Here is a 25,289-nt window from a genome sequence, read left to right on the forward strand (position 1 = left end):
CTTAAATTCAACAAAATGCATTAAAGGGACCATCAAAATAAAGTGATACCATTAATGTAATCAAATATACAGCATTTTCTTGCAAAAGCTAAATTTCAGCATTCAGTGTCACATGATCCTTCAGCAATGATTCTAACATGCTTATTTGGGCTCAAGAAACATTACAAATGTTAAAAACAGACCCGCTCCATGATATTTTAATGGAAACTGTGACAATTCTTTACACAAACACTCATTTAAAAAAAATGCAATATTAGTTTTGGTAAAAACATGAACTCGTTTTCCATATTAATTGAAATATAAGTAAATGGCACATATAGGGCCAAAAATGTAAACATGAAGATTGCTAAAACTGAACTGTAAAAATACTTTGAAAGCAAATTACACCTAAGAGTGATGACTTTAATGCTTTTTAAAGGGGGTATAGGGGGGTAACTGGGAATAGAGCACAGCCAGGAACTATGCTTCTAACTACAGCTCTAGAGGTGTAGTTGCAAGCGTACAAGTTTGCGATGCAGTTTGCGAATGTTTGTTGGAACGATGGATTTGTGAAACGCCAAACCAATGAATTATGTTTGTAATGATGGAACTTGCAACATTAGTTGGCTAAAGATGGAAAACGCACCCCAGATAATTTTTCGTATCAATATAAAAAACTTTTCTGACTTTTCTGTCACTTTTGATCAAGTCAATGCACACACACTTAAAATAGTTTACTTTTTTCAATACATTTTTTTAATAATAATAATAATACATTTTATTTGTGATGTGCTTTTCTTAAGCTCAAAGCATTAATTTAGTTTTTTTTCAGACTCAAGTTTAAAACCCCTGCTTTAGAGGATCAGAGTTGCTAGCAGTATTTCCACAGGGCGACAGCTTTAAACCAAAGCCTGAGTCTGGCGCCCTACCTCAAAGCCCTGCAGCCGACCCACGTTCATCATGTCATTGCAGCGCTTCGGAACAAAACACATCACCTCCACTGCTTTCTGTTCCAGTGAGAACAACAGACACAGAGAAAAATATAAGAGAGAGAGAGAGAGAGAGAGACGTGTGGAAACTGACCTCGGCTTCATACTAAAGCCTATGAGTAAATACAGTTTTACTGATTTCACCAAAGGGAAAAAAACACAGAGAGAAGAGATCACAAAATGTTCCTAAGTGGGATTATATGTTTCTGGTCTTGAGAAATAAAAACTTGCATAATGATTAGTGTCTGCGTGACTCATACCTCTAGCTCTTCTGTGTCCATCCCAGCCTTTGTGTAGTACTTGAGGAAGTCCTGTCGCGAGACACACAGCGTGAGATCTAAAGTTCTATTTCTGTATCAGAGTCTGTACTAATCTACTGTCCAAAGGCAAAGTGCAGGAACTACAGGATTGGTGAAAACTGAAGGCTAGTTCACCCAAAATTAGGCTTGGAACAAGTGAAAGATGATAAATAATGACAGAGTTTTAGTTTTGGGTGAACTATGACTTAAAGCAGTGTTTCCCAACCCTGCTCCTGAAGGCACACCAACAGTACACATTTTCAAGCTCTCCCTAATCCAACACACCTGAATCAACTCACCAGAAGATTAGAAGAGACTCCAAAACCTGAAGTGAATGGGTGAGATAAGGGAGACATCCAAAATATGTTCTGTTGGTGTGCCTCCAGGAACAGGGTTGGGAAACACTGCCTTAAAGGACCAAAATGTCTTTGTTGTTTTGGTTAAATTTTTTCACATTTTAGAAAAACTAAATCATTCATTTAATTATTCAATATACCATGATATTAACCATGCACAATATTAAAATTCTGCGCAATTATCACAAAGGGAAAAAGAGGTGGGAAAAATAACAAAACATAAAATATGTGAATAATTATTTATCATTTAAACTTTTAGAGTGCTTTTTCAAAAATAATTTAGATTGTTTTTGCAGTGGTTGTTCATCACAGTAAACAATATTTTCACATGTTAATCCGGCCTTCTACATGCTGAAATATTGTTTGAAAATTTTGTAACTATTTATAGGGCTACTGTACAACATTACTGTGCAATAAGGCTCCAACAGTTAGCATTAGTTAATTTAACTAAACTCACCATGAAAACACAAAAGCTTTTATTATTTTTTGATGGTGTTAATTTCTTAGTTAATGCCTCATAACATGTTAAAATCATAGTGGTATCTGGTTAAAAAGTTTTAGTTAATAGCTAATCAAAACTAATCACAAAACTGATCAAAGTTGTTTTTTTAACTAATATAACATATTAACTGAAATAAAACTGGCTTTTCATTACTGTTTATTTTAATCCATTAACTAACATTTACTATTAAAACTTCATTGTGTTATCTATTGTACTTCATAATCCTTTTGCGCTTCAATTAGGTTGAAACATATATAGGGAACAATGCAGATGAGAACATTTATTATTCCTTCACAAATTTTAATATCAAAGGCATCATCAAACAAATTTGAGAATATATTATAAAATCTTAAAGTGACTGTCAATCAGGGCAGGATGTAAAAACATATGCATGTTTAGTATACAGTTGAAGACAAAATTATTAGCCAATTTTAATACATTTCTAAATATTTCCCAAGTGCTGTTTAACAGAAGATATTTTTCAACACATTTTTCAACATTAGTTTTAATAACTAATTTCTTTTGTCTTGGATATGATGACAGTACATCTTATTTTACTTGTTATACTGTAAGATAATTGTATTCAGCTTAAAATGCAATTTAATGACTTGGTTAATTAGGTTAACTAGTTAGATCAATTGGATAAGTCATTGGACCACAGTGGTTTGCTCCTTAGTCAATGATAAATTTTATTAAAAATTTTATTTATTTATTTTCTTTTATCCAGCTAAACTAAAAGAAATAAGACTTTTCCAGAAGAAAAACTCCATGGCTTTGTTAAACATCCCTTGGGAAATACTTGAAAAAATAAATAAATAAAAGTTCACAGGAAGGCTAATTATTTAGTTTTCAACTCTATATACTGTCTTTTTAAAGGTTTAAAAGTGACTGATGACAAGCATGTTAATATTGTAGCAATATAATAATTTATATTTAAAATAAGTTGTGTTTCTTTCAACTTGTTACACAAAACCTGAAGAAACTGCTTAAATGTTTTTTTAACATTAATAATAATTATTCAACATTAATTTCATATTAAAATAGCTTAAAATGATTTGGTTTGTTTAATTAAAATGGTTTGGATGAAGTTACACTGAGAACACTGGAGTAGTGGCAGCAAATAATTCCTGAACACATTTTACAAAACATTAAAATAGACAACCTTTATTTGAAAGTATAATAATATTTAACAGTATTTAATTTGTTTTGATCAAACAAATGCATCCTTGGTGCATATCTAAAACAGAAACTTAATAAACGTATATCTTTCCTGTTTGATTGAATATTAAAAATAGAACAAGAACTACAGAACCGTGTGTGCCATCTTTGTCAAATCTTCAAATCAAACAAAGTTCCCTGAGTATTTTGATGATCATTTGATATTTAAGTTTTACTTATGAATGTGGAATTGATTAGACACGCTCCACAGGTCTCCTGACAGAACAAGCGCTGAAGAATGTGTGTGTATTTGTGTGTGTGTGTGCGTGTGAAGTGTGTTTGTATTGGTCTGTGTTTTGCACTCTGGTTCACCTTCAGCAACAGCTGGTACTTCATGATCCTCTGCACTGGTTTGATGAGCAGGTCATTGAGCTGCAGTCTGTGACCCAGCTGCTGTTTGAGCTCCTGCACACAAACACACACTAATGTGAGCCTGACTGACTGATTCCTTTATGCACAGAGAAAGTCTGAACAGCGACTACAACACTACCCATGCTGACTGCCAAAACGTGTGTTTAACTCATAAGCTTCAAATAACTAAACAAATAGCTTATTACTTTAATTTATTACTTATATATGTATAAATAAATTAATACACAGTATTTATAGGTTTCTTTATACAATATATAATTAATACAACAAGAAACGATATGGATTCACTTCACTGTTTAGGATGAGGTTATATTCAAGGTTATAAAGTACATTTAAAAAATGCAGCACCAAATATCTTCCCAAGTTTGTAATGATAATTGTTTAAGGAAACTGTTGAAACAAAGACAAATATTTTATTTTAAAAATTTCATTTTCATGGACATTTCAACCTTAAGTTGTTGTAATTTTAACACTGAATATAACTTAAAAAACTATAATAATAATGATCACCAACATCACCACCACTACTACTACCACTACTATATAAATTAAAGTATTACAGATATATTACATTTATTATTTATATAAATGAAACATTTTACAGTTCTGTAATATTACAGTGAAATTTATTTTAATTTATATTTTCATTTATTATTATCATTTTCATTATCATTATCATTATCATTATTAGAAGAAAAAATAAAGAAATCAAAAAGAAAAGAAAAAGAAGAAAAAAGAAAGATAAAAGAAAAGAAGAAAAAGAAAGAAAAAGAAAAAAGAAGGAAAGAATGAGAAAAAGAAAAATAAGAAATAAAAAAGAAAACAAGAAAAAGAAAAAAAGAAGAAAAAGAAGAAAAAAGAAAGAAAAAGGAGAAAAGAAAAAAGAAAGAAAAAGAAAAAAGAAGGAAAGAATGAGAAAAAGAAAAAGAAATAAAAAATAAAAAAAGAAAATAAAAAAAGAAAAAGTAAAAGAAAAAGAAGAAAAAAGAAAGAAAAAGGAGAAAAGAAAAAAGAAAGAAAAAGAAAAAAGAAGGAAAGAATGAGAAAAAGAAAAAGAAATAAAAAATAAAAAAAGAAAATAAAAAAAGAAAAAGTAAAAGAAAAAGGAGAAAAAAGAAAAAGAAAAAAGGAAAGAATGAGAAAAAGAAAAAGAAAAAGAAGAAGAAAAAAGAAAGAAGACAATGATGATGAAGAAGAAGAAGAAGAAGAAGAAGAAGAAGAAGAAGAAGAAGAGATTTTGCAAATACTTTTTTACAATTCTGCGATTACATATCAAACTACAAAAAAATCCACAAAATAATCCCGAACGAATTGTTGAATATTAAATGATTTTCTTCAACAGAACAAAGCACATCTTTATAGCACCATATATCGGAACATTTTTCAAGATAAACTGTACTAAACTGTAATATGTCAAATCTATTTTAAACAAGCTTTCAACATTCTTATAAAAATACAAACAACATCAACATCTGAGGAGACATCTATCTTGTTTCGTCTCCTCATACACAGCATCTTTGCTCTTCATTCATTCATTCATTCATTCATTCATTCATTCATTCATTCATTCATTCATTCATTCATTTTCTTTTCAACTTAGTCCCTTAAGCCAACTTATAAAGCATATGTTTTACACAGCGGATGCCCTTCCAGCTGCAACCCAACACTGGGAAACACCCATACACTCTTGCATTCACACAAATATACTATTGCCAATTTAGCTTATTCAATTCACCTGTACTGCTTGTCTTTGGACTGTGGGGGATACAGGAGCACCCGGAGGAAACCTACACGAACACGGAGAACCAGCGACCTTCCTGCTGTGAGGTGATTGTACTACCCACTGCGCCACCGTGACGCCCTTGCTCTTCCCAAAATAACATTGAACAATTGACAATTGTTCTCTCTTTTTTCTGTGAATACCCCAAAATGAACAAACTACACCAAATAAACTGAAAAAACACTCAAACCATGAAAAGAATGACAAAACATGACAGCAATCCATAAAACAATGAAAGACAGTCTCACGAAGGCTACAATCATGACTAAAATCAGAGTTCAACACAGAAACCAAAGCATTGACAGCCACAGCTGAATGAAGAATCCTCCACTGTAAATCAGCAACTTTCTCCAGCAATGGAGGTATAGAAAAAAAAAAGAACTGGCTTCATTGTCAGTAAGAAAGTTGCACCGTTGCGTTAATGTTAGTTTTAAACCCTGGACATGCACAAAAAATAGGTAGTATACTGCGCAATATGCATTAATCTTTTGACCTTCTGGTTTTCCACTTCAAACATAGCTAAACACTCTCCTTGAGCCATTACCCCATAGTACCCTGCAATCTCAGTCTATAAAACCTAAAGTAATGCCAGCTATCAAACCTTCAAATGTTTTGGCAGAGCACTGAGAATCCATTAAGCGTCAAACTTTTCGATCAAGCATCTTCCTGATTTATCTGTTCCAAGAATTGATAGGTCAGTCAGGGCCTTCATGTCCATTGAGTGATCATTACACACACACACACACACACACACACACACACACACACACACACACACACATGCACACACATAGTGCAAAAGGAGAGGGAGTCTGCCTTGAGATATTTACACAGATGGACCAAAACAGTCCCTCAGGCGTAACCTGTGCGTCTTTGAGAACTCCAATAATCTTCTGCTTGCCCTTGACATGCACTTACCTCAAAGTAGGTCTCGATGTATTCTGATACGATGTGCTCAGATTTAGGTTTGTTCTGGCAATACACCACATACATGTGAAGCCGTCTTTCCTGCAGATTGTGTAAACAGAGAATAGTGTATTAGTGAATTATCCCAGTTTAGTAGATATACAGGAGCTACCAAATATTCTCTTAACCCTTTAACTTCCCAAAAAAGAATATGTTTTTTTTGGATCGCATTTCTTAACTCCTAATGTCGCTAGTTAACACAATCAATGCATTAAAATGCATTCATTCTGGTAAAAGTACCGGAATTAATACATATACTACTCAGTTAAAATACTTGGGTTAAAAATACCCCAACATATGACCCACCTATAAGTTATTATATCACCTTCACAACTATGGGTTATTTTAACCCAGTTATAAAATTTTACCCAATGTATTGGGTTATAAAATTTAAACCGATGCATTGGGTTATTTTGATTACATGTAATTTTTTTCATTCTGGTAAAACTATTGCTACTATTACTAGTATTACTATTAATTTGATAATTATGGCTGTGTAAATAAATTACATACAGTTTTTTTTATATTGAAAATGCTTTATTTCTATTACATTTTAAGTTCCAGACACTTGAGCGTTTTTATCCGTTTAATATAGATCGGCTATGAAGTGCGTGTTTGTATCATCAACAATTAAGAGTGCTGGAGAAACGGATATAAAACACACGACACGGAGAGGTAATTTGATAAAAAAAAAAAACATAACTGCGTTAGAGCTTAAATAAACTTTACAACACAAAAACAACATTACATACGCATAATAATACAGCTGTTCTGTGTCAGTTAACTGCTGAAATTCAACATTTTTAACCCAACTGGTTGAGTTATTAAATAAGTAACCCAATAAAGGTCAAAATTAACCCAACAAAGCAACAAATATTTAACCCAACTGGTTGAGTTATTAGTAAATAATCAAATAAAGGTTAAAAATAACGCAACAAAGCACCCAATATTTTTAATTCAACCATTGGGTTAATAAATAACTCAACGTTTTCAGAGTGTAATGAGAATTTTGAAAGTATGAAGTGTAAGCAATTTATTTTAGAAATATTCTAAATAAAACATATTTGAATACTAAATCATATTTTTATGAAGTATGAAATATTTCAGATTCTCATTTAACACATTTTCTTGTTTTTTTTTTTACAATAAAACCAAAATTCAAGTGCAACAGTGCAACAGGATTATGTTTGTTTGATTTTTTGTAAACCAACAATGCTGTGTAGTATTAATCATTATTTAAAACAGTCATTCTCTAAAAACAGTCACAATATGGTCAGTCATTTGGTAGAGCAGACAGTTAAAAAATTAAAATTTGCCAATTATTTGCTAACCATCAGCCCAATCAATATGTACAGTAGGGGACTGTTCCTTTCCTAAGTAGAACATATTTAAAGATGACAAAGTTTATTAGCTGAAATGATGATTGTTGGTGGTTTGTATTTATGAGCCCAGTTTCTCTCAAGGTTTTTTTATCCCTTCATTTTCGTCACCACTGGCTTGCTTGGATCCAGACTTGTGGAGCTGTGCTTAGGTGGATTTTCTATAAAGTGTTTGAACTTTCAGCAGTGAAACTTAAACCACACTGAACTAATCTTAACCCAACTTCAACTCTGAAATCTGGACTTTACTAGAATTATGTTAAGCTGCTTTGACACAATCTACAAAGTGAAAAGTGCTATATAAATAAACATGAATTGAATTGAATTGAATTGAATTGAATTGAATTGAATTGAATTGAATTGAATTGAATTGAACAATCTAAATCGGAAGATAAGTAATTAAGATAAGTTTTATTTCTGTTGAAGAAATAAAATAAAATACAGTTGAAGTCAGAATTATTAGCCTCCATTTGAGTTTTTTTCTTTTCTTTTTTTAATATTTCCTGAATGATGTTCAACAGAGCAAGGGAATTTTCACAGTTTGTCTGATAATATTTTTTCTTCTGGAGAAAGTCTTATTTGTTTTATTTTGGCTAGAATAAAAGCAGTTTTTTATTTTTTTTTTAAACCATTTTAAGGTCAGAATTATTAGCCCCTTTTTCGACAGTCTACAGAACAAACCATCGTTTTACAATAACTTGCCTAATTACCCTAACCTGCCTAGTTAACCTAATTAACCTAGTTAAGCCTTTAAATGTCACTTTGAACTGTATAGAAGTGTCTTGAAAAATATGAAGTAAAATATTATTTACTGTCATCATGGCAAAGATAATATAAATCAGTTATTAGAAATGAGGTATTAAAACTATTATGTTTAGAAATGTGTTAGAAAAAATCCTGTTTCCATTAAACAGAAATTGGGGAAAACAGGGGGGCTAATAATTCTGACTTGTGATCTCCAGCAGTGTGTTCTCTGTTGTAATAATGAGCAGTGTTTTCTCCATTGGAAATCACTTCCTACTGAACTACATATCCCAGATGTCTTTGCCCAAATCACTCCTGCCACAGCTGACAGTCATTTGGACACACACACACACACACACGCACACATGCACACACGCACACACGCACACACGCACACACGCACACACGCACACACGCACACACACACACACACACACACACACACACAGCGGATACTCCAGATCATTGATTACTTGAACTATTTAAACCCCTCTGTTTCTCACACAAGTTGCTGATTCTTGTTGAACTGTATAGTGAACATTGCAATACGTTTTCCTTTCCTTGCGTGTTTTTGAACCTTGCTTTGTTTTGTTTGTTTACGTTGCCTGCTGCCTGTCTGTACTGACCATCTGCTTGTTTATTGACCACGACTCTGGATTGCTCATATACATCTGTTTGCTTCTGTGTTGATTGTTGCTTTCCTGACCATTCCATTTAATAAACCCTGCGTTTGGATCTGCACTCCCTGTTGTCAGCGTCTGCTTCACGTTACAGTATGTATGTGTTTTTGTTTTGTTTTTTGATGGTGGACATTCACTTGCAGTTTATGAACACACAAATAACTAGCTAATATTTCACTTAAGTAAAAAAAATCAACTAAAGAAAGAATTTCATCTTCAATGTTCTGAGCATGAGTAAATGAAAAGCTAATTTTCATTTATGGGTGAACTATAGCTTTAAGTCACATAGTAAATGTGCAAATGCTGATACAGAATATCAGACAAAGTGGCATTTAAATAATTTTAAATAAATAACCTTTAAATAATAGACTTTTTAGACAAAACATTTTACAAAAAGAGTTCATATTTCTTTGAATACGGCACTGTAGAAAATGCTGGGCTCCACACAATTCCTTTAAGTGGTCCCAACACAAATCGATTACGTTAACAAAATAATTTTTACAAATTTAGGTGGATTGAACATAAAAGAATTAAGTTGTCCCAAACAAACTTAAGAATTGTGTTGTTTCCACTCATTTTAAATCAATAGTTTGAAAAGGAAACTAGTCTTTTTTTGAGAGGTCATTATCGAGACTGTTAATGTGACAGTAGAACATTTGTAAAAACATGAAAAGAAGTGACATCATACAGCCTCAAAAAATCACTTTAAATTACCAGCTGGATTCCAAAGAGCCATTCCAATTAAGTATGAGAAAAGCTCCATTATCATTTGCTTGCAGACACCACTTAGTCTGACAATTAATCTAATGGTATTGCAACATTTGTAAGTGTGCCTTACAGTTTGTCAAAAAATGTCTTTGATTCGCTGATTTTCCTTCAGCTTAGTCCCTTAGTTGCCACAGTGGAATGAACCACCAACTATTCCAGCATTTGTTTTACACCGTGGATGCCCTTCCAGCCGCAACGCTGCACTGGAACACACTCATACACACTCATACACTATGACCAATTTAGTTTATCCAATTCATCTATACTGCATGTTTTTGGACTGTGGGGGAAACCGAAGTAGCCGGAGGAAGCCCATGCGAACACGGGGAGAACATGCAAATTCCACACAGAAATGCCAACTGGCTTAGCCGAGACTGGAACCAGTGATCTTCTTGCTGTGATGCACCAGTGCTAACCACTGAGCCACAGTGCCGCCCTTAAAAATTGCTTTTTGTAGACAATTTTTACCATACAAAAAATCTTTTTTGCTGCTTTTTCAAAATACTTATTTAAAATTAGATTAATCAACTGAAGTATTGAGTTTTGTGGGAAACAAATACATTGTTGGATGTTCAATCCACTTAAATTTGTAAAAACAATAAGTTACTTAATCAATTTGTGTTGGAACAACATGAAGGAATTGCGTAGAATCTTCCATTTTTTACAGTGTACACACATTAAATAACAATCTTATGCCCACAAATCCTATTAGTCAAATAAATTGTTTACAAGTGATGAAGCCCATGGCAGAAATACAGTAAATATATATATGAACACACAGGTAGATTATCTAAATCATTCTTTTCTGATTCTATACATTACAGTATATCAAGACAGTGGTTACTCATTGAAAATGTTTAAGCTGCTGTAAGTGTTGTAAGTGTAGTAGTGGTTAAAGTTTTTGTCTGTCTGCAGTTTGAGAGCAGTGTGCTGTGACAGAGAGAGAGAGATTACACAACACTGATGGAGGAGAGCGAGCAGAAGGCCATGTATAATTCAGACCAATTATCTTCAATGTAATCAGAGCCTCATTCTCCCTCACTGCATTCAGGTAGCAGGACAGTACAACAGGACATTACCTCACACACACACACACACACACACACACACACACACACACACACACACACACACACACACACGTACACTCATATACACAGACTGCGTTGCCTGGAAACGGACGTCAAAAGCATGAGCGTTTCTGACAACAGAATGTAAGAGCTTCATATGGACTATGTGACCCTAATGTTAATCAGCACTCTTTTTAATCAGCATTTTTGTCATGTTGCCATATACGCAGCTATATGAACATACATTCTAATAGTTTTGTAACTTTATTTAAATCATTTCAAAGGACAGGACAAAAGGATACATGCAATTGTATTTACAGTAACCTACATTAATATTACAGTTATGTTTATTACAATTTTTCTTTGGTTTCATCATCACTCACTCACCCATCATCACTAAATTTTTATTATATATACAGTGGGTACGGTAAGTATTCAGACCCCCTCAAAATTTTCACTCTTTGTTATATTGCAGCCATTTGCTAAAATCATTTAGGTTCTTTTTTTCCTCATTAGTATGCACACAGCACCCGTATTGACCGAAAAACAGAACTGTTGACAATTTTGCAGATTTATTAAAAAAAAAAAAAGAAAAACTGAAAATCTGGTGGAAATATATGGTCATAAGTATTGAGACCATGTGCTGTGATACTCATATATTTAACTCTGATTGGACTTGATTAGGAAAGCCACACTCCTGTCTATAAGACCTTACAGCTCATAATGCATGTCAGAGCAAATGAGAATCATAAGGTCAAAGGAACTGCCTGAAGAGCTCAGAAACAGAATTGTGGCAGGGCACAGATATGGCCAATGTTGCAAAATAAATTCTGCTGCACTTAAGGTTCTTAGAAGCGCAGTGGCCTCCATAATCCTGAAATGGAAGACGCTTGGGGTGATTAGAATTCTTTCTAGAGCTAGCTGTCTGGCCAAACTGAGATATTGGGGAAGAAGAACCTTGGGGAGAGAGGTAGAGAAGAACCCAGAGATCGCTGTGGCTGAGGTCAAAAGATGTAGTCGAATATGGGAGAAAGTTGTAGAAAGTCAACCATAACTGCAGCCCTCCACCAGTCAGGGATTTATGGTAGAGTGGCCCAACAGAAGCCTCAGTGCAAGATACATGAAAGCCCGCATGAAGGACTCCAAGATGGTGAGAAATAAGATTCTCTGATCTGATGAAACAAAATAGAACTTCATTCATTTATTTTCTTTTCGGCTTCTTGCTTTTATTAATCTGGGGTTGTCAGAGCGGAATGAACCATCAACTTATTCAGCACATATTCACTGGGAAACATTCATACAATCTCACATTCACTACAGACTATTTAGCTTACCCAATTCACCTATGCCACGTGTCTTTGCACATGTGGAGGAAACCCACGCGAACACAGGGAGAACATGCAAACTCCACACAGAAATGCCATCTGACCCAGCCGAGGCTCGAACCAGTGACCTTCTTGCTGTGAGGCGATCATGCTACCCACTGCTTTGGCCTTAATTCTAAGAAGTAGAAAGCACTGCTCATTACCTGTCCAATACAGACTTAACAGTGAAGCATGGTGGTGACAGCTGCAGGGACAGGACGACTGGTTGCAATCATGCAGCCAAGTACAGGGATATCCTGGACAAAAACCTTCTCCACAGTGCTAAGGACCTCAGACTGTGCCGAAGGTTTACCTTCCAACAAGACAATGACCCTAAGCACACAGCTAAAATAATGAAGTAGTGGCTTCACAACAACTCAATGACTGTTCTTAAATGTCCCAGCCAGAGCCCTGACTTAAACCCAATTGAACATCTCTGGAGAGACCTAAAAATGGCTGTCCACCAACATTTAGCCTCCAACCTGGCAGAACTGGAGAGGATCTGTGAGGAGGAATGGCAGAGGATCCCCCAATCCAGGTGTAAAACCTGTTGCATCTTTCCCAAAAAAGACTCGTGGCTGTATTAGATCAAAAGGGTGCTTCTTCTAAATACTGAGCAAAGGGTCTGAATACCATGTGATATTAAATTTTTTTGTTTTTTTAAATAAATTTGCAAAAATGTCAACAATTCTATGTTTTTCTGTCAATATGGTGTGCTGTGTGTATATTAATGAGGAAAAAGCTAACTTAAATGATTTTAGCAAATGGCTGCAATATAACAAAGAGTGAAAAACATAAGGGGGTCTGAATACTTTCCGTACCCACTGTAAAAAGTATATAGCAGACAGGAGACAGAAAACTAGTCTATCACAAATACAGATTTGGAGTTTTTTGTGTATGTGGAATCACATATCCTTATAAGTCTGTGTGTTTAAAACCAGCTAAATGATTTTGCAACCTATCGCCTTAATTTATCTGCATTAAACATCAGTAACTGGAAGTCGGAAAGTTCTGACATAACTAGAGTGCCTCACATCTTTGTTATGCACTGTATGAGTTAAAAGAGGGAATGAGAGCAAAGGAAACTTGAGAGAGAGTGGGGGGAGTCTTGTTTATGTGAAAAAAATAAGAAAGAGGGGACAAAAAGCAAGTCTGGCCCTCGCTCACCCTGCATTACTGTTTCTCATTACCAGCAGATTTCCCACTACACTCGTTTCATAGTTTGCCTCAACCTTTTGAATTTTGTTATACGTTTCTTTATTCCCCTCAAGCCTTTTTAAGTTATTACCCAAAGGGTTCAGACTCATTAAACAGTAGAAAAGGGCAAACGCTAACAGACGCCAATTCGTACAGTAACTCAGCGCTTTTCATTTAAGCGAAACGCTTTGATTCACCACCAAAACTTGTATCACAGCATGTGGCAACAAATTACTGCCACTGTGAAGTACTTCCACAGCTATAAATCTGCAAATTTTACGCCTGTGGGTGCTGGGAATTGTGCTGTTTCTTCTTGGTGAGTTATTTATGCGTGTATGTCCATAGTGTAGGACTGAACTCCAGAAATAGACTCGGAGCGTAAAGCAGAGTGTTATCAAAGGACGTAGCTGTGCTTGTCATTCCTCCTCTTATTTTTCCCGCCTCTTTTTCCCTTGTGGTAACGAGCCAATGGACACACAAGCAAACACACAGCCTCAAATGGGCCGTATCAGTAACACGGGGACAGAAATAGAGTGGGAAGATGGGAGGATAAATGGGGTGTTAAAATGGGTGAGCGTGTTAAAAACTTCTGTGTTTTCTCAAGTCTGCTTGCTCAAAGTGTGAGAGGAAGTTTGCTTGGCACAGACAGACAGACAGACAGACAGAAAAGAAGAGACACACTCACATGTTTGATAAAAAGTTGGGCCAGTCGTTCAGGCTCGGCCACACATTTCTCCAGCTCAGCCAGGAAATAACTGGGGAAGGATCAGACATATAACTCAGCATTAGTCGATAGCAGGACGACTTTACTTAAAAACTTAACATGTAAAATGAGTTTATTCTGAACTGTCTGGATGTTTTGGGAACATACTGAAAGTCCTGTAAGATTCATAACACACACACACATGCACGCACACACACACAAATTATTGTAAATACATGTACAATATCTATGTATCCACAAGGAAGCATTTTATTGCCCTTACTTTTTTCTCTTTACACAAATGAATTTAAGATCCAGGATTTAGGTTTTAATATGCTGATGATATGGCACTTGTTGGCCGGTTGACTAAAACAGATACAAAAGGCGATACCTTTTACTATACTTATATAAATTTGCTTCAAAATTGGTGTAAAAGGAGTTCACTGGAGATGAATCTCAATAAAACCAAGGAGATGATAATTAGCAGAAATAAACTAGTTCTTACTAGAGAGTTGAAACCTCTGGTCCTTTAGGGACATGAAACAGAGACAGTTGGGTGTTTTAACTATTTAGAAACATTTATTGATAGTGGATTGACATTTACTGGAAGTGTACAATGTATTTTTTAAAAGGCAATGCAGAGATTATACCTTATTAGGAGGTTACAACTATTTGGTGTGAGTCAAGATATTCTGGAGATGACATACAGTTAAAATCTGAATTATTAGCCCCTCTGTTTATTTTTTCCCCAATTTCTGTTAAACGGAAAAGAAGAATTTCTCAACACATTTCTAAACATAATAGTTTTAATAACGCATTTCTAGTAACTGATTTCTTTTATCTTTGCCATGATGACAGTACATAATATTTTACTAGATGTTGTTTAAGACATCTTAATATCTGAATACAGCTTAAAGTGACATTTAAAGGCTTAACTAGGTGAATTAGGTTAACTAGGCAGGTTAGGGTAATTAGGCAAGTTATTGTAGAACAATGGTTTGTTCTGTAGACAATCAAAAAATATTGCTCAGTGGGGCTAATAATATTGACCTTAAAATTGTAGAATAGAATAGAATAAAACTGATTTTATTCTAGCCGAAATAAAATAAAATATTATCAGACATACTGATTATCAAAATATTATCAGACATTTCCTTACTCTGATAAACATAATTTGGAAAATATTTCAAAAAGAAAAAAAATCAAGGGGGGCTAATAATTCTGACTTCAACTGTGCAAGAAAATTGTTGAAAGTGTTGTGAGTTTTAATATGATTGCATGGTATGGACTGATGCCAATTAAGGAAAAGCAAAAACTGTCTCAAGTAATAAAAATGCAATTGTGGCTAAAGCAAAAAGACAAATAAGTGAATTTAATTTAATGAAAATTAAACAGAAAGCACACAAGCAATTCCGAGCAAAAATCAACCTTGCCATGAAAAATAGTGAAACCCTTTCTAAGTTTTGGCTTGTATTTCACAGTACTTTAAAAATACTTATAAATGTCTCTATGTTTTCAAAAAATTCTATTTCATTTACCAAAGTCGCACGAGTGGCAATTTCATATCTGTTACAGCCATAACAGACAGGTGTCACATCTATAACAAAGTTTTTTCTTCATAAATACAGAAATGTAAAATAAAATAACATCAATCATGTTTGTTCTATAGTGAGCCAACTCTTATCCTTTTGATTAGCATCGTTTCTTTTGGGTTGTTCAGTTTAATTCACAGAAGTTTTACAAAGTATGGTGTATATCTGTAAACTCGCATTCTTTTTTCATCACATCCACAACATATCTCTTTTCCTTATTTAAAATATAAAAAATGTTTACAGATTGACATAACTCTGTGGTTAGTTGTTTTGGGAAATATAAACAGATGTTTCAATATAATGTTAGCATATATTTTCTCTGTGAAGTTATGTTTTGAGTTTTTACTGCAAATGTCACATCCAGAATGCTGGAAATGCTCACATGTCATTAATGAAGACATGTATATAAATATGAATATAAAATTTCAGCTCTTGCCATCAAAAAATGCGCTTTAGACAACCTCAAGTAAAGAAAAATGTGTATCAAATGTCCTTTGTGCTGACAGCCATTAGAATTTTAAGTATTAATAGGGTTAATTGAGTTTTTAATGTGATTTATGTGATGACATTGAATTTTTTGTGTCACCTGTTTTCTGTGATATGTGTGATGTGAACGTTGATGTGGTTGTGTGGTGAAGCCAAAGATACATTTCCACTTGTGAACAATAAAGTAAAGTAGAAGTCAAGTAAATGTCAAAAACAGATTAACCCACTCTTTATGCCAGTCGTAGATCTGATGAATATTCCCGAACACTATTTTGTCTTTTCCCTTCATGTCTTCTGGAATTCCTTTCGCATTCATAGTGGCCATGTAGCCCTGTGAGAGACAGAACATGATGAACTTTCACAGTTTATGTCCCATAAAAACGCTCCTTTTCATGATTAAATCTGAGGCATTTGAACTGTGATGATAAAATATGACCCCCATAAAAATGTAGATCATCTTATTCCAAATATTTTCAAATCCAGACACCATTATTTTGATTTACACGGTGATTAGTATTATAGCTGAGAGAAATTCAGGTCAGTTAATACATCAAATTTAATTCTTCTGTGATTAATCGCTCTGAAATGCATTTGAATCATTCTAAGATTACAACTGTAAAAATGATAGCGATCAGAGCTGATCAAATCCATGTGTGATTTGTTAATTGACATTTTAACCACCCCATCAAAAGCTCACCTCCACAATAAGTCCTAGATCGGCGACATACAGCTTTTCTGTCTCTATTAATTCTTTCAGAACATACCTGCAAAACAAAGGAGGTCAGCGTTCACTGCTTTCATCAAGTCTTTTAATGCATTAACAATATGTGACAGCTTAAAGCATGTGATGTGAGTAATATATAGGGTGTAATATTAGCAGAGTTCTGACTGGCGCAGCACATTAATAATCTAGGAGCTATTTATGGACAAGATGAAAGGCCCTTTTATTGCTTATAATTGCCACTTTATGCTGGCAGCTGTTTTGGAACACATTTGCTGGTTTGGACTGGTCATTAGCTCAATTAAAGTCATGTGCTGCTCTAGAGTGAACTTTAGCTAGTCTGTAGTTGATTAATATGGTCTATGAATTAATATTAGCTAATCTAATCTAAGATTATTGTTATTATTTGGTTCAAGATATCTAGAAATTCCTCTTAGATGCCAGGTTCCAAAACCTGTTATGGATAGGATTTAGACAATATCTAGTCATTAGATGGACCAAGCTGGTGATTATCTAATCTGATGATAATCTAATTTCAGACACAGTTGGCGGTGGGAATTTCAGCAATAAAATGTCCCACATCAAACCTTTATGCTTTCCAGATTTTCACCACGTGAGATGTGAGTATCTCATGACATTGTTATTGTGCCAATTATGGCTAAAGCAAACAGAATAGTTAAATGCTAGCTGTCCTTTAAATACATCTGAACAAAAATAACATTATATATTGCACTATAAAGATGATATAATCTCAAAAATAGCCTTTACTAATAGAGTTCCAACTCATTAAGGCTGCAAACATTCATTTACATGTTTCACATAAGGTAGCTCCATGCTAATCTCGCTGAAGCAGAACTAGCCACCATCTGTGAAGTGTTGTTAAATGATCTCACTGAAGTCAGAGTTGTTTGATCTGCCCCAAGTTTACAGGTCAGATGTCCTTAGCTGGTTCTAGATGATCTTAACTGGTTTACCAACTATCGTGTTCCAAAAACATTGTAAAAACAAGCTGGTAGCTAGATTCCAGATGGTTAAAATGGTCATTATTTGGCTAGTCATTAGTTATTTAAGAAGGTCATTAGCGAGACTAAGATGATATTTAGATTGTTTGAATTAACTTTAACTTAAATGATCTGAATCAGCTTATTAGAAACTGGTAGGGGGGTTTAAAGCTGGTTAAAATGGTTGCAACTGGTTAAGATGGTCATTAGCCCACCCATTGAAAATATGTGCCTCAGCCTAAATTTTTGTAAAATGTTAAATTTATGGCTCCAGGTATGTTTCGTTGCACATTTCAGATGGCAAATCCACTAGAGGATGCTGTTTCCATTTGTGTAAATCTGACATACAATACTTTTGCCACTGTCTGACAAACAATACTTAAGCCACTGTCATAAACCCTTCCTTAAACCTACCCAATAGAGTTTTTAAAAGAAAACATGAGAGAAAAGTGCACTGAAATCACATATATTACCATGGTTTTACACTGGATTAAACTATTTGGGGGCCTTAAGCAATTCAAACCATGGGACCCGAAAGCCCTAAAGTAGTACACTTTGTATTTGTATTTATTTATTTATTTAACTGTCTTTTTCTTATATCACTCAGTCTTGCTTTCTACATTTTTATCTTCATGCAATCTCTACATTTTAAATGATTTGTTTGCGTAAAATAAGTTCACAACTAAAAATAATGAATAAACTATTTGATTTTTAAAACTAAATTTTCATCTGATTTGACTGCTGGACTGATCCATGATTGGGGTGGGGGGGACACATTTGCACAGATGTACTAATTAAAGTAAATATGTATTTGTTAGACCCTTATCCTACAAAATATGAGAGCAAATGACATTATATGTAACATAGAAACTTCTAGGTATATTGTGGCCCTAAGCGGCCGCTTACCTCGCTTTTTGGTTTAATCTGCTCCTGGACCTGAACCCAATCGCTCTGTCCTGACAATGTACAATATGAGCTACCAAGCAAACTGACCATGTTTGAAATGTCAATATGTTGATAGATAAGTGAGTCAAGTTTATTCATTTATAAATCTTAGAAACTGTTCAGTTGCGTTGTAGTTGCTTTGATTTGGTGTTGTGCAAAGAACTGCATGAAAATAACCCCTTATTATTATTTAAAAATAATCCTTTATTTATTATTTACATCGATAATATGCCCCTCTAAATATCATTAGTATGAAAAATAACGTTGGTGGCCTCATGCTGTCCCGTAGCATTAATTTTACCTATAAACAGCAGTCAAATATAGAATGAAGTACTGTATATTTTTATGGTTTCACAAAAATAAAGGCTGTGACACGTATTTTCCTGAGCCTCTGTTGCCAATAGCTGGTCCAAGCCAGTCAATAACCATCCACAGAATGACCATTAGCTGGTCTTAAGATTATCTTCAGTTGGTTGAAAACAAGCATGTTCTAAAACCCAGTTTGTGGGACCACCTTAAACCAGTTAATGACCACCTACCAACTTAAACCAAACTTTCCATCGGAGATGATGTCACTGTGGTGTGGTAATGAACATCTGATGACTACTCTGTAAAATCTTCCAAATTTAAAAATACGTCATTAAAAAGTTCTAAATAAAAACCTGTTAGGATAAGCTGACTAAAAAAAGGAATTCACTATGTACACAAGTTACAAATGAAGGAGACATGCTTCACACACACATGCTTTTTTCTAAGGCACTCTTCCGATCTTCTTCAGTGTCTGCGCAGGCTGATGATTGGCTGGAGTTGTCATCCATCAAAACCGAGCCATTGTCGTCAGCTTGTTGGCTGGTACATTGGCTGATCTGCAGACACAGAGCATAACTGCGAATAAGCAACGAGGCATCACGCTGAAACCATCTTCACTATGGGGAAGGAAGGCTGCAGGGGCAGAGAGGAATAACACAGAGAGGGAAGATATGAGCTGTTCTAATAGCTCAGGTTGCCTAGGTGACAGGAAAGGAGCATGACAGTGACTGAATGATAACAGGAATACAGCGCTTACCAATAATGATGACACCAGAGAGGCAGAGTAGATGCATTACCCTGAATCTCAATTCTATTGACCCCAGTGAAGTCACCATGTTCTCACAAGCTATGTTTCCATCCAAAGATGTGAATTAGATTTATGCACACAAGTGTAACCTCACATAAAACATTTGCAATTAAAGCACTGAGTTAAATAGAACAGAATCATAGCTTTCTGATAAACTGGCACCAAATATCAAGAGAGGAATGGAATCTGCAGCGGTAGGAGAATCCACTGTGGGGCTTTTTTGCTAATTTAATAAATTATGCCTCAGAAGACGAAAATGAATTACAATGAATGTGTGGTGGTTTTTAGATGTGCGAGAAAAAAACCCACTTGGAAGTAATTAAGACTGTTTAAGAGGTAATAATACTAAACCACTTTGATGATGGACGGTTAAGGGATTTTAGAAGGACCAAGAAATCTTAGAATGTCCATTAATGCAGTTCCATTGTTTGATCTTGTAATGTAATGTAACGTAATGTGTATATACAGCATATGGTGCATTTATTGTGTATGGCCATACAAGTGCTTCACAATCTTTTATAAAACTTATAAAACAAAATCACATGACTTTTTTCATGGGCATGCTTGAATTAAAATGGTAAATGTGTTTTCATACGTCTTATTTTGTTATCAGATAAACGTTTATCGTATACGCAGTAGTGCACATGTGTTAATTTAATGCACATTTTCAAATCTTTAAGTATTCATTAAGCATTTCTATGTAATATTCCAAAATGTGCAATAAAATAAGGTGGATGAAAACATAGCTACAGACCTTAGCAACAGAATTGTTGATGTTGTTGATATGGACCATTGTTGTAGCAGAGGACAGATGTGCACACTACTCTGCAGGTTATTCAATGATTTAAGACGGAAAAAGGAAGTCTGAAGACGTCCTGTCTTTGTTAATGTGTTTGTTAACCACATCAGAGGTAAAACTAGGACATAAACTATCCTCACTCATTGTCACGTCCCTCACTGTCATTTTTAGCAATAAGGATTTCAGTATCTCAGAAGTAAGATTTTCTACAACTTTATGCAACAATGATTTCTTAAAGGCAGCAAGTTCTTGTTTAGTTACAGTTTGTTCAATTACAATTTACTTCCAATTTTTAGATGATAAAAGGAATGGCATTGTGCAACCACAAAATATTAGACTAAAAATCACTCAGATTTTTTTCTCACTGACACATTTTTTAATTGAAATTTATATCTTATAATGGAAAATTACAAAATTACAATTACAAATTACATTACAAAATTATTTTTTAAAGAATGTTGGTAACTTAGAGAGGAAAATGTTGGTTGTTTGAAAGGATAAAAGACCCTTCTCATAATACTTTCTTTAATGTCACACAAAATAATCTATTAAGGTGCACTCATCTTCTACTGAATAATATACTGACACAACTCTGATAAATAGTAATAAACAATTAAAAAAGAATGATAACCTATGGATAAAAGGTCAACCAAGTGGTTTTGATGTTGATTTTGACATTGTTGATCTCAACTAAAATAAAAAATAATAAAAAATATTTGTTCTTTAGTCTGAAAAAAAAAACCCTAAAATAATAATTTTTTTTACTAAAAACATGAAGATGCTGCCTAAGCACGTTTAACTGAAGTATTAAAATTACTAAAATTTTAATTGAATCGAAAAAAATATCTTCAAGCATTAAACCTAAAATTAACATCTTAAAGTAAACAGAAATATTTAAAATTCTAAACAAAAAAATGATAATAAAATGGAAAAAGTATACGTGTTTATTTACCTTTCAGTTTAAACTCAATGGAAATGAGAAATGTTCCCTTCACACATTTTATTTTATTTTATTTGTTTAATGGTTTACATTTAATTTTATTTATGGCAATCTTAATGCTTTTAAGACACCATTATCATTATTTAGCATATATTATTAGCTACTTCCCCACAAAACTAAATAACAGCATTGGCCTTCTACCTGATTTAGATTCCTCAGTGTGGTGTAAAATAATATGGATCACCACTGTAGTGAGAATAAATCAATAACAGACCTCAAGACATATATATTTGGTATGGTCAGTGCAGTGGCCATAACTAATAACAAAGACAAAAAATAACCAGTGCCAGTGTTTTTCCTGCAGTAGTGCACAACACACACATTCCCCTTTTGTTGGAATCAAAAACCTCTACAAACACAAAAAGCCATTACACTCATTTATTGTGTTTTCCCTGCCTCTTAAACACACTAAAGGCCAGATAGATAGGATCTGCCCTTTAACCAGAGCTGTTTAGCAGCTTGCTTAACGTCACAATCACCTGTGGAGCATCACTTTATCTTCATTCTCAAGACCCCGGTGTCTCTCTCTCTCTTTCTCTCTCACACACAATACACTCCTTCCACTATAACATCACACATCCTCCACAAAACCAGCATTCCTGTGCTCAGACCTTATGATGGATAGCACATCACAGTTTTTTTTAGATTGTTTGTTTATCAAAGCTTCACAAAGCACTTTCTTGGCTTAAGAGGCTGTTATTGTGTTGTGTGTGTGAGAAATGTGACACAATCTGTTTAGAAATGATGTGGATTACAATGAACGGACGTTCCTTGCATCATTTGATCATTTACTCACCCTCATATCGCTCCATGTCCGAGCGATTGGCGAAACACAAAAGGACTTCTTTTGAATATTTTGTACAGGTTGCTCTTTTACATTCAATTACAGTGAAAAAGGACTGAAGATTTCAAGCTTCACCAAGAATATAAAAGCATCATGTGGTTTTTATCATTTGTGCACTATATTCCAAGACTTCTGAAGCCATGTAACTGCTCTTTTGAAGAGAGCGAATGAAATTTAAGCCATTACACTGTGTCTACATCATTTCACAACAGCTAGAGGCGTCTACATTGGAAATAACAAAGTCGTCACTGCAAATCATTTGTCCTTCATGTCATCAGTTGTGGCATTAGTTTACTATTATTTATTACTCTTACTATTATTCATTATATAATATATTATTTACTACTAATTATCATATAGCACAAGAAGTTTGGACAGAGCAGAAATGGTCGTGCCCAACTGAGCCTGGTTTCTCTTGAGGTTTTTTTCCCCCTTCACTTTCGTCACTTGGTGAAGTTTGTTCCTCTGCACTGATGACTTGCTTGGTTCGGGACTTGTGGAACTGCGCATTAATGGATTTGCTCTTCAGTGTTTGGACTTTCAGCAGTGAAAATTAAACCACACTAAACTGAACTAAACTGAACTTCAGCTCTGAAAACTGGACTGACAGTTTCAATTTGCTAGAAATTCTTTGTTAAGCTGCTTTGACACAATGTAAAAGCGCTATAGAAATAAAGATGAATTGAATTGGATTGAATATAGCTGGTTTATTAAGTTAAAAACATCACCATATGTGACCCTAGAACACAAAAACAGACTTAAGTGAATAATTAACCTTTCATTTGAAGTATACTGTGTTAGTATAACACAATACTGGGATGAGATAAAACTATTTGAAAAAAAATCTGGGATCTGTTTTTTTTATATTAATATTGAGAAAACAACATTAAATGTGTCCAAATGAAGTGCTTAGCAATGCATTTAAAAAATCAAAACTTTTGATACAGTAATCCCTCACTATAACACGTTTCAATTTTTGCGGCCTCTCCCCAAAAGGCAGATACTAACCACCGTACAAAAACTTCTGGAGATGCTAAAGAAAGGTAGAAGTTAAGCGGCTGTAGGGCATCATTACGGAATAAATGAGGTTTTGATCTTTGGTTTCATTCTATCATACTGGACTTATTTTTCTACAAAGGTTTGAAGGTTTGAAAAGTGTGAAAATGCTAATGTCTGTTTGAGAAAAGTGTATGAAGTGTATAGTGAGGGGTTTTACAGCCTTAAAATATCTATAATAATTGTAAAAAAAATAAAGCTGACTAGGATTTCGCCTATTGCGGGTTATTTTCAAAATATAACTCTCGCAAATAACAAGGGACCACTGTATTTACATTAGGAAAGTTACAAAGTATCTTTACATAACACAAACTTTACTTAATATTCCAATATTTTGGCCATAAAAGAAAAATCCATCAATTTGACCCTTAAATTGTACTTACTTTTTTTAAGCTATTGACAAATTGTACCTGTGTAAATGTTATGCTTTGTTATATGCTGTACATTTGCCTCGAAAAGTGCCTATACTGTAAAACCCAAAAAGTTAGGGTAACTCAAACCATTTGAGAAAACTGGTTTCAACAAACCATTTAAGTTCAAAAACGAATCCTAATGGGTACTGTGACCTTAATCCATTTGAATAAAAGAAGCAATTTGAGCACAGTAAAACCCAATAAATGAAGAGAACTCAAACCAATTGACTACTGTAAAACCCAATAAGTTAAGGTAACTCAGACCGTTTGAGGAAACCGATTGCAACAAACCATTTGAGTTAAACTAATCTATATGAGTACTGTGAACTTACTCCATTTAAGTTGAAGTAATAAGGTATTTAATTAACTCATTACCTTCAGCACTGAGTTCAAAACTCTTTTCAAATGAGTAGAATTAACTTTCAGTAAAATTTGAGTTAACTACACACATTTCATTTGATAAAGCTGTCTGTTGGGTTTTACAGTGTATAAATAAAAGGCATTATAAATTATTATTATTATCATTCATTCATTCATTCATTTTCTTTTCGGCTTAGTCCCTTTATTAATCTGGGGTCGCCACAGCAAAATGAACCGCCAACTTATCCAGCATTTGTTTTATGCAGCGGATGCCCAACCCATCACTGGGAAACCGGAGCACCCGGAGGAATCCGACACGAACGCAGGGAGAACATGCAAACTCCACACAGAAACGCCAACTGACTCAGCCGAGGCTCGAACCAGCGACCTTCTTGCTGTGAGGCAACAGCACTACCTACTGCGCCACTGCGTCACCCATTATTATTATTATTATTATTATTATTATTATTATTATTATTATTATTATTATTATTATTATTATTATTATTATTATTATTATTATTATTGTTGGCAGTTTATTCTGCTGTGGTGACCCCTGATGAATAAAAGGACTAAGCTGAAGGTAAAT

General features: G+C 34.3%; 1 protein-coding gene across 2 annotated transcripts in view; it reads right to left on the bottom strand.

Moving 5' to 3' along the window:
* The window catches only part of arhgef25a (Rho guanine nucleotide exchange factor (GEF) 25a), a 145,394-nt gene that overhangs the window by 17,309 nt on the left and 102,796 nt on the right, over positions 1–25,289 (bottom strand). For both annotated transcript variants that reach the window (XM_056448838.1, XM_056448839.1), the window contains 8 exons: positions 19,853–19,977; positions 17,142–17,208; positions 16,672–16,775; positions 14,349–14,418; positions 6,414–6,503; positions 3,656–3,748; positions 1,229–1,279; positions 909–986 (listed from right to left, as the gene is read on the bottom strand). In XM_056448838.1, coding sequence (XP_056304813.1) covers positions 909–986; positions 1,229–1,279; positions 3,656–3,748; positions 6,414–6,503; positions 14,349–14,418; positions 16,672–16,775; positions 17,142–17,208; positions 19,853–19,977 — 678 coding nt within the window. The remainder of the gene's footprint in view (positions 1–908; positions 987–1,228; positions 1,280–3,655; positions 3,749–6,413; positions 6,504–14,348; positions 14,419–16,671; positions 16,776–17,141; positions 17,209–19,852; positions 19,978–25,289) is intronic.

This window comes from Danio aesculapii, chromosome 23, assembly GCF_903798145.1.
Source record: "Danio aesculapii chromosome 23, fDanAes4.1, whole genome shotgun sequence".
Taxonomy (NCBI): domain Eukaryota; kingdom Metazoa; phylum Chordata; class Actinopteri; order Cypriniformes; family Danionidae; genus Danio; species Danio aesculapii.